Source organism: Ixodes scapularis, unplaced genomic scaffold, assembly GCF_016920785.2.
Source record: "Ixodes scapularis isolate PalLabHiFi unplaced genomic scaffold, ASM1692078v2 PGA_scaffold7__128_contigs__length_106722199, whole genome shotgun sequence".
NCBI lineage: Eukaryota > Metazoa > Arthropoda > Arachnida > Ixodida > Ixodidae > Ixodes > Ixodes scapularis.
In genome coordinates, this window is record NW_024609882.1 from 61,547,860 (window position 1) to 61,557,578 (window position 9,719).

The following is a 9,719-nucleotide window of genomic DNA, read 5'->3' on the forward strand; positions in this document are numbered from 1 at the left end:
TCTTGGTGGCGCGTAGCCATATCTTTCCCTCCAGAAATCAAGGCTAATAGGCTTGTTGCCTGAAAAAGAACCGACAACTCTGACTAAGGCACTACCAGTGATGTGCGCAAGGCGTATGGCGGGAATCCAGGTTTTGGGCTATGAACGATGGAGTCCCAAAGTTGCGAGCTGTAGAAGCGATGTTATAAAGGCCAGAAAACATGCTTGATGTGTCGACGAGGAAAAGGTGGTACGCTAGTGGTGAATGTAAGGCCAGTACTAACACTAAACGCAGGTTTTATGTGGCCGGCCGCTTCCACTTCTTCGTGACCGTTTATGTCCAGCGTAAATGTTATGGACGACCGCGCCAGAACCTTATAAAGGCCGTTGTAAGGTGGAGCGAGGTTCTTCTTGATTCCTTCCTTGCGTAAAATGCATGGGTACAAGTCGCAAACTTTTGGATGATGAAAATCTTTTGATACGCTGGTTGGTGTGGTGTCACAGGTTCCAAGTGACGAATGAAGTTTCATAACTCATTGAGATAGTGGTGAGGTGAAGGGGCGTTGGCGTGGTCCGGTTTGGGAATAAAGAACTCACCCGGGTGAACGTAAGAGTGAGCCATGCACCAGCTTTGCTGATGTAGAGTTAAGCTCCTCTTCTAAAAAAAGAACGTAAATCTATGAGCACAATGGGGTGTTTGGTTTATCCATTTAGCTCGGCCTTTACGTGTTACGATGGCGGTTTTGAGCTGCCGATGTTGGCGTTCCATCGTGCCGTTGGCAGAGGGGTGATAGGCAGTTGTATGGATGTGGCTAGTTCCTAGCAACTGTGCAAATGATGAGAATCAAGCGGACTGGACTGGAAAGCGGTTTCTGTTTGTTGTGACAATGGATGGTCACCCAAAACGGCTGACCCATATATTAACAAAGATGCCGCGACTGTCTGTGACGCAATGTCTGGAATAGGTGCTGTTTTCACCCAATGTATGTAGTGTACTCTGTAGTACAGAAAGAGTCCAAATGAACATTAGAAACGACAACCATATGACGTTCTGTTCATTTGATAGAACTGAAGAAGCTATAGAAAACATGTGATTACCAGGAAGTGCTACCAGCGCTAAAGCTCATGCACTGCCGCCATCGAGAGCGGCGACCTTTACCTCTCGTTTCGCTTCGCCGAGAGGGTTTAGGCTGTCCACATATCTTCTATCTCATATCAGTTTGTAGGACACAGTTAACCAAAGCAGAGAGAGGTTGCAACTACTCTTTACCTGGCAACAGGAGAGAGGAGGAGGAGCAGGAGAGGAGAAGGGCATACCCTCCCCTCCTTGCCCTCTCCTCTTCCTCAAGATCGGCGCCTCAGATTCGCATTACAGAGACTTGTAAACGTTTTTCATTTTTTATTTTAATCGTCTTTCGATGCGCCTTCGCTGCCTTTTCCCTCTTTAACTCAGTCGCTCGAGCAAGTCGTTCAGGCTTGCGGTGTGGATAGTTCGCCGTTTCGGTCTGGGTGAGTATAGTACCGGCGTGCGGTCGTGTAATTTCACTGCCGGACACCAGTGAAGACTCCACGCTAGTAGTCGTACTGCACTGGAAAAATATTTCATCTACAGAGAGTAACATTGTCACCAAACAACTGACTAGCTTTTTTTTAAAAATAGTGGATAGCTTTTGAGTACAGAGCATGATACCGTCAAAGTGTCGCCGTTTGTGCTTCCTGATTGACTTCACATATGAGTACTGTACTTCGGTAGTGTTTCGTAGCGCCTGTACAACCACTTAATTTGCCTTGAACAGTGTTCGTGGTAAAAGTTTAAGTTCAGTAAGCGAAATTAAGCCTGCATTTGCTTTACTGTCCTGGTTTCCGGAGCACGAATTCTGATGACCTAATTTGTTTTTAATGCAGATGACACTAAGTAATATTTTCGTCTTTTCAATGACTAAGAGCTTTGGGCTTTTTTCAAAAACCGGTTTAAACTTGTTTGCGCATGAAAGAACCGTTTAGAGAACCGTTATTTTAAACACATCACTGAACCAGAACTGAACCTGAAGAAAATTTAATGCTACTTAACCCGAACCGAACCGTAATAAAGACCAGCTAGATTGCTTCCGTTTAACTGGCGTTTATGTATACGTTAAAGTTTTAATGAGGTCTCTCTAGCATGCTCCTACACTCCCTCCTGCTGGCGCTGTATACCGATTGCAGTCTGTCAGCGATTTTATGTTCTTGTCGCAGTGACTGGAGGTTTGGGGCAGGCATACACGGCGTCGCTTCTAACAGCGCAATTGCGGTGCTGTTCTGGAAGTATTCGAAGCAGAGAGCAAGCTAGAATCTTTTTTCACCACGCATGAACTAGAATTTTTGAGACCTTATCAAACAAACAACACGCTGATCATACATTTGTTGAGGGTATGCTGGCTGTTTTGCGAAGGAAATGACTGGTCTTAATTTTTGGCGTCTGTTGTGATTCGCAAGCATTTTACGCTAGATCGCATAATCGATGTGTTCAGTGACACCAAGTTCGAAGAATAGCTTTGTGCTACTACCCTTCCGCTTAGTAGAATATATGCTTTGAGAAAGCGTTTGTATACTAATTGCAGTTTCCGCGTTTGATAACGTCAGCAGCTTAATGCTGCTTTTTTTCAGCCACAGAGTGTGGTTGTCATTTGCCATCTCTTTAGATTAAAAAAAAAGGAATGGAATGTTGAAGTTTTGTCATTGGAGGAGTGGGAATGGGCCCAATGTTTTCATTCCGGGGAGTTGAAAGAAATGGAACTGTTCAAAGCTCTAATTCCTCGGAATAGAATCGGAATGAAATGAGGGTGCTCATTCCGCAACACAGGTATGTACTAAGTAAACAATCACCACCGATATCTAAAAAGGGAATGCTACACTCATAGAGCTAAAAAAGGTAGCGGCATATCTTTGTCCCTCTGGGCTCGTTAATTGTCCCTTTCGTTCCCCTTTGCGTCGAAGAAAAATACCCAATACAGCTTACGAAAACCTTGAAGGTACTTGTATCTCAACAATAAAATAAAATATAAAAAGGCGAAATTATGAAAAACGCGCAGAAAGGTGATTAACGAAAGCAAGCGCCGAAGCGGCGCGATGCTATCAGAATAGCATTGAGCCCCTCCTCTACCGCTCATTCAGACTGGAAGCGGATCTGCAGTTGCGAACGCGGTTGTATAAAGATCCAGTACAATTGCACGCGCTCTTGATGTCATCGAGTGCGCGTGCAATTGTACTGGATCTTTACATAACCGCGTTCGCATTCACTTTGCGAACGCGGATTCGCTTCCAGTGTGAATGAGCGGTAAATTTTGTTCCTAAATGATATACACACCAATTACCCTTCCCCACCAAAGTCCGGGAAAATTTGATGTCACGTAATTTCACGTCCAGAGACCTATTCACCAATCCAGTTTCCCCGCTACGTTTAGCGAGAACTTTGATGGCATGTGAACGGACGTCAAGAGGCCTTACTCCAATTTAGTTTTTCCGTTGAATTTAACGGAAAAATCGACGTTATGTGATGTGATGTCTCGTAAACTATACAAACTTAAGTTTCCCATCTAAAGCTGGCAGGGCAATCAATGTATGTGAGCTGAACATATTCAGTTTCAACGCTAAATGTATTGAGGAAATTGACGCTACGAAATATGTCTACTCCTGACGCAGACTCCAAAACAGTATCTCCACTAAACCTAGTAGGCAACTAAACGCTACGTGACCTAGGCACACATATTCCAAGCGCAGTGTTGCGGGGCAATCGAGATAAATGAAGGTTCTTCACTCACAGAAACACGAAACTGCATGAATTGCAGGACTTTAAAGATAAACCCCGAGGCCAATATTTTTTTTTGGATGTGTCACACGAACATTAAAACATATGTGTCAGGCAGATGATTTACTTGTTCCACCGCTTAGTACAATAGCTTTTGCAGCATCAGTACGGTTTTTACGCCAACGCGTGTGCACCACTGCTTAAGCAAATAAGACTTGCTTTTAACGATATCCTAACGGCATTCTATCCACCATCTGCCAAACTTTGTCCGCAGGAGCTGCATATTGCAAAAAAGGCAACAAAATACACTTGCTGACATGACCGTCACCACCGAGGGGCCAATGTAGTAACGTACACAGTGTTTAAGGTAAGTCAGTATACTTATGCAGTTCACCACATCCATTTCTATTGGATTGAAACATTCAAGATGCGACGACATAAAATATCTCGGAGGCAAAAATATATAAAAAAAAGTAATTTCTAGAAAAGTTGAAGTGCCTGGGAAATATTGTGGTGTGGTGCTGTATACATTACCGGCTCACAGATGGAAGAGAGAAAGTGCAGAGAAGCGCACTCGTGGAAGAAGGATCCGTTTTCGGGGCAAAAAAGACTGCTGGTTACCGGCATAAGTACAACAAATTTGTTCATAGCTTGTGCAAGTGCCCAGCTTTTTTCACACGCTCACCTTGTTGCATTTCTTGTGGAGGCCATTGAGGAACAATGAGTCATTCCCTTCCAAAACGAAACCGGCATAAGCCTCGAACTTTTATTGGAACTGCGCCGTGTCTACCAGACGGCGGCGGTGGGGTCTCATCAAGGTCAAGATCATATGAATAAAAACGGAGTCTGCATAAGTTATCCAGTAGCCTCATACATCAGTGATATGTTCCTCATGATATGGGTAACTAATATCCAGAAAAGCGGTAAAGCACGCTGAAGAAAGTTCATCACCCGGTATGTGGAATATGTGTTATTCATTTGTTGCGGAGATGTAGAAGATCTAAGCCAGGGATGCAACAATTGTGTTACAACATACTATGAACACAGGTGTGCAGGACTTAAGTTTACCAATACACTAGCTGTATAAACGTTATGTTTGGTTCTGTGTTCTTGACTTAGAAATTAAAAGAAGTCACAGATGTTAAAGGCATCTAGGTTGGCCTTCCAAATGATGTCTACCTTACAGCTCCGAATATTCAAATAACGTTAAACGTGGGGTCGCCACCACAGTTCTAAGATCTGCCTTAAGATATCATACTAACATAAGATAGAGAAAAACTTTGGTATTTAAATCTCTAGGTTACACGATGCTGGATATCCTAACATATCACTGGTTGAGGTATGCGAAAATATCTGCAAGAATGTGAAGCGCGTACCACTAGGAATCGACCGAACAACAAAGAGGTTAGGAAAAACTAAAAAGAAAGTGCCATTTTTTTATTGCGTTACTCAGAAATAACGAAATCATATTGCAGGCCGGGTTACAATTTTATGTTATTCGCTGATAAAGGCATATTTAATGTGCGGCAAGGTAAACAAAGGCCAAAAGACCAATGCAGACATGTGAGTAGAGCACAAAAAAATAAATTATGCCTATCGCCAAAAAAGAAGTCGTCTGTAAAATATGTACGCACATGAAAAGTGCTATGTTCTCCAAACCGGGTTTTGTATAAACCGCCAACAATGTGCATTTTTTAAGAAACCTAACAGCTGAACACCTAATGAAGGTTCGTTTTCTTTTTAGGATTGCGTCAGGGACCCGATGACTGGAACGCCGATGATGTGCGGATGTTGGTGGTCTAAAAAATGACTAAAAGGACTCCATCAGTGAGAGAGAAATAAAAAGAAACGTCTATTCACAGTACAGATTGAAAGGTGGCCCGACCGACGTTCTTCCCGGCCCTCGCGCGTCTCTCTTTTTTTTCTTCTCTTTCCATGTATCGCTCGAGCCACAGTCGCGTCGCTCACTTTAAAGTCATCCTGAGCGAAAAGAAAGACGAAACCGAAACTACAGCCACTGTACCGAAACCCTGCGCATGTCGCGCCTCTGGATTTGTGGCTGTCATTTACGTTGACCTTCACACCTCCCCAACAAGTATAATTTTGGGGCCTCAATGTCACAAAATTATCCCACACGAAAACTAAATGTCCGCCCGTCATACACTGGTCGCTCTGGTAAGCTAATTTTGAATGTGCCCGCCAAGGCTCTAAAAACCCCGTTACTACCAAAAGTGCCATAAGGCTTGCATAATATGAACTAAAACGTGCATCTAAAAAAATCTGCTAAGGCGTACGCGGAACATATGCTCTCTCTAAACCAGGCTATTTCCCCAAAACCCCCAACTGCCCGTTCAGTCATACCAACAACTACAAAAAAATCTCACCAACTTAAAGTATACAATTCATTTAAAAAGACACACCAAAACTTCGGTTCGCGCATGCGACGAACCAAAAACCATTGCTTGACAAAGCAGTCGCTCCTTCTCTATGCGGTCCGTTTGGACCATGTGGACCTCGCGCTCCACAAGATGGTCCATCTCGAAGACTCTCAGCTGCGACACCCGGCCCTCCACCGGGAGCTCTGTGGCCTTGGCCTGCTTCACTTTTGGGCTGGGCCAATCCTCCTTCTTGACAGGTTCGCCCTCGGCCACTTTGTCGGGGTCTCCACCCTGGTTCGGGGGTGCCTCTTCGCCAGTCACCGCCCCCGCCACCGCTAGGTAGCCATCGTTTGCACACCCAGCACTTGCCTGTCGACCGACGGGCTTGCGGTCCACGGCCGAGGCGGACACCACCGAGAACGTGCCCCGCAGGTTGTGACGCACTTTCTCCTTGATCCCGAACGCCTCGCCCCCGGCCGCGGAGACAACCTTGTTGACCGTGAAGCTGCCCGGCTGCAGGTGCGCGTGGGGCACCGCCGCCTCCTGCAGGTACTTGGCCTCGAGGTTGAAAGGCTTGTTCCGGTAGAAGGTGAGCATCTTGCCGAGGGGCAGCTGGTGCCAACGGTGAAACACCTCTGCCCGGTTGTCCTATCCCTTGCCCGGGTCGTGGCACAGCTCGATGGAGTTAAGCTGGGCGTCCACCACCGCAAAGTCTCGCATCTTGAAGATGGGTGACAGCAAGACACACTGCAGGGCGCAGCCCCGGTCCATAACCTCGTCCTGATGCGGTTTCGTCGAGGGCTTCCGTTGGAACACCTTGCAAACCAGCTGCTTGACCGCCGGCACCCAGGTACCGCCCCCGACTAGCTCCACCGACTCCACGTTTGTCGGCCGCAGCCCGGCCACCATCAGCGCCCACGCCATGGTACGCTCGGCACGCGCTACCAGCTCGGTGGACATGGTCTCGAGGGTCTCCCGTTTCAGCTTGCCCGCAACGTCCCAGTCGTTGTTGTAGCACTCGATGTTGAGCGTCAAGTCGTGAGGGTTGGCACTCATCTGCTCCGGAATCGATAATCGCCTGCACCATCCTCGGGCCGCATTTCATCTCCGCTCTCCGCAAATCAGCGCGCGTACCATTCTGATTGACATTTATGTCCTGGGATATACTCTGCTGGGATGGTGTTAAATTTGTTGAGATGTAACCCACCACGGAGTTATTCTTCAAGTCTCGGTCCCGCGCTTGTTTACTAGGACAGTCACGGGAAAAATGTCCCATACCCTTGCAATTGAAACATTTCACCCTGGATTGGTTCAAAATTGAGCCCGGCCCTAGCTTATCATGCTTTTTCCCGACAGGACTGGACCCTCTTTTCTTTTCAGACTCCCGGTTTTTCGCATATGCAGAGTTGCTGCGTTGTTTGCATCGTTCCCCCTCTTCAAAACGGTCAGCCAGCGCAGCCACCTCTGCTGGTTTAAGCCATTTTCCGGTCTCATTTAGCGTCATATAGGTCTGCATGTCGACGGGCAAGGAATCTGTAATGCGGTCAGAAACTATTAATGCTAGCAAGTCCTCAAGAGAGTCGATCGAGCGACTTCGAGCATAATACTCAAAGCAGCTCTCAACCCGTGTCGCAAATTGAGTCCAGGATTCTTTCTCCATTCTAGTGGCTTTGAGAAAAAGCCTCCTGTACTCAGCCGGCGACAGTCTGAGTTCCAAGAGAACTCGCTCCTTAACCGCACCGTAATCACTTGCTTCGCCGACACGCAGCCTATTCACCAGCGCCCTCATGCGCTCTGTAAAATAAGGTCGCACAAGCGAACCCCTCAGGCGCTCAGGCACCTCATATGTCGCAAAGACATTTTCGACACCGTCGAACCAGCTTGGTACGAGCAGTTCGGACGACGGCATTTGTGTCAACACACCCTTCATGAGCCTGGAAAAGCTAAGCAGCTCTTCCCTCAGGTTGAGTTCTGCGCCGCCTCCACTGGTTCTGGGTCTGTTTTGCGCACGAACTCGCTCTGGTTCAAGCTCTAGACCAGGGGTGGCCAAGCTGCGGCTCGCGAGCCGCATGCGGCTCTGCGCGTGTTAAAGTGTGGCTCGCGGCTCCCTCCCCTACTCCCCCCCCTCTCCCACTTTTCCGCCTCCCTCCCGGTCACACGAGCACTTCCCCAACTAGAGAAATGGAACGCGTTTTGATATCGAAAAACAGGTTGCGGTTTGTTAGTCTTGTGCTACTGCTACCTCACGTACAGTTGGACTGCTTTTGACTCGGATAAATTCAAAGTAGTCCGAGAGCCCTGAACAAACGTTTGCCACCCCCCCCCCCCCGCGGCTCTTGGAAGTTTCGTGATTCTGTTTGCGGCTCTTAGGCCGGGTCAGCCTGGCCACCCCTGCTCTAGACGCACTAGCCGTTCTTTTTCTCTTACGAGCTCAATTTCTCTTTCAATCAGTGAGCTACTCGATTGGCCATCCCGGACCCCTTCCTCGTGCGTGCCCACGGTCGCCGCTGGTCTACTCTGAGGTGACGGTTCACCTCGCTGGTCGACATCGTTATCATTAGCTCCATCCCGAACCAACGAGGTAACCGGCCTAAGCCGTTCCTCACTGCGTAGCTCCATGGCGGGCACCAGTCAAAATAATCACCTTACCCTTGAAGGTTGACAAGTCCCTATGGCAAGCACACGCAGTCTGCCGATCGGAACAGTCCGGCCCGATAACGGTGTCCGAGTCGTGTAGCCGCTTCGCAGGGCTGTGGGTCTGCAGCACTTCCGAAGCCGCGTCGACGCGAAGTCTCGGCGATCCAAGTCTTCTTCGTTAAACACGGCTGCCGAGGCCCAGGAACTTGCCGCCTCTCTTCTTGTTGAATGGAGTCGCTCTCCGCTGAATCTGCTGGGTCGTTCCAGCCGGCGGGGCCCGCTGACGCAATCCTGTCGACTGCGCCATTGAAGGTTCGTTTTCTTCTTAGGATTGCGTCAGGGACCCGATGACTGGGAACGCCGATGGTGTGCGGATGTTGATGGTCTGAAAAATGACTAAAGGACTCCATCAGTGAGAGAGAAATAAAAAAAAAAACGTCTATTTACAGTACAGATTGAAAGGTGGCCCGACCGACGTTCTTCCCGGCCCTCGCGCGTCCCTCTTCTTTTTCTTCTCTTTCCATATATCGCTCGAGCCACAGTCGCGTCGCTCACTTTAAATTCATCCTGAGCGAAAAGAAAGACGAAACCGAAACTACAGCCACTGTACCGAAACCCTGCGCATGTCGCGCCTCTGGATTTGTGGCTGTCATTTACGTTGACCTTCACACACCTTGCAACCCATTGTCGTGAAGGCGATTGGGAGGCCAATATTTTAGAACTTGCCATCCTGGGCAAACCTTAAAATAAAATTAACAGAAAGAATGACAAAATCATTTAATCCGAAAGCATTGGTAAATGTTAATAAATATTGTTAAGCGTTGATGAATATCCAGTGTATCTAACAACTTTTATGGGTGATGTGACAAATGTTGACAAAATAAGATTAAGAGAATGACTGACCGGCAACTTTCATAAATAAAGACGCCCTCTGGAAT

The 9,719-nt window shown here is 47.5% G+C and overlaps 1 protein-coding gene and 1 pseudogene across 1 annotated transcript; both read right to left on the reverse strand.

The window, feature by feature from the left end:
- The window catches only part of LOC121833136, a 185,469-nt pseudogene extending 178,728 nt beyond the window's left edge, over positions 1-6,741 (reverse strand).
- Positions 6,742-6,792: 51 nt separating this feature from the next.
- LOC121833137 (97 kDa heat shock protein-like) lies at positions 6,793-7,200 on the reverse strand. The gene has a single exon (XM_042286241.1). It carries the CDS (start codon positions 7,198-7,200, stop codon positions 6,793-6,795), a length of 408 nt encoding a protein of 135 aa, XP_042142175.1.
- Positions 7,201-9,719: the final 2,519 nt, after the last annotated feature.

Bases quoted from the DNA above. Each gene is read 5' to 3' on its own strand.
- LOC121833137 (XM_042286241.1), bottom strand. From the start codon at position 7,200: ATGAGTGCCAACCCTCACGACTTGACGCTCAACATCGAGTGCTACAAC.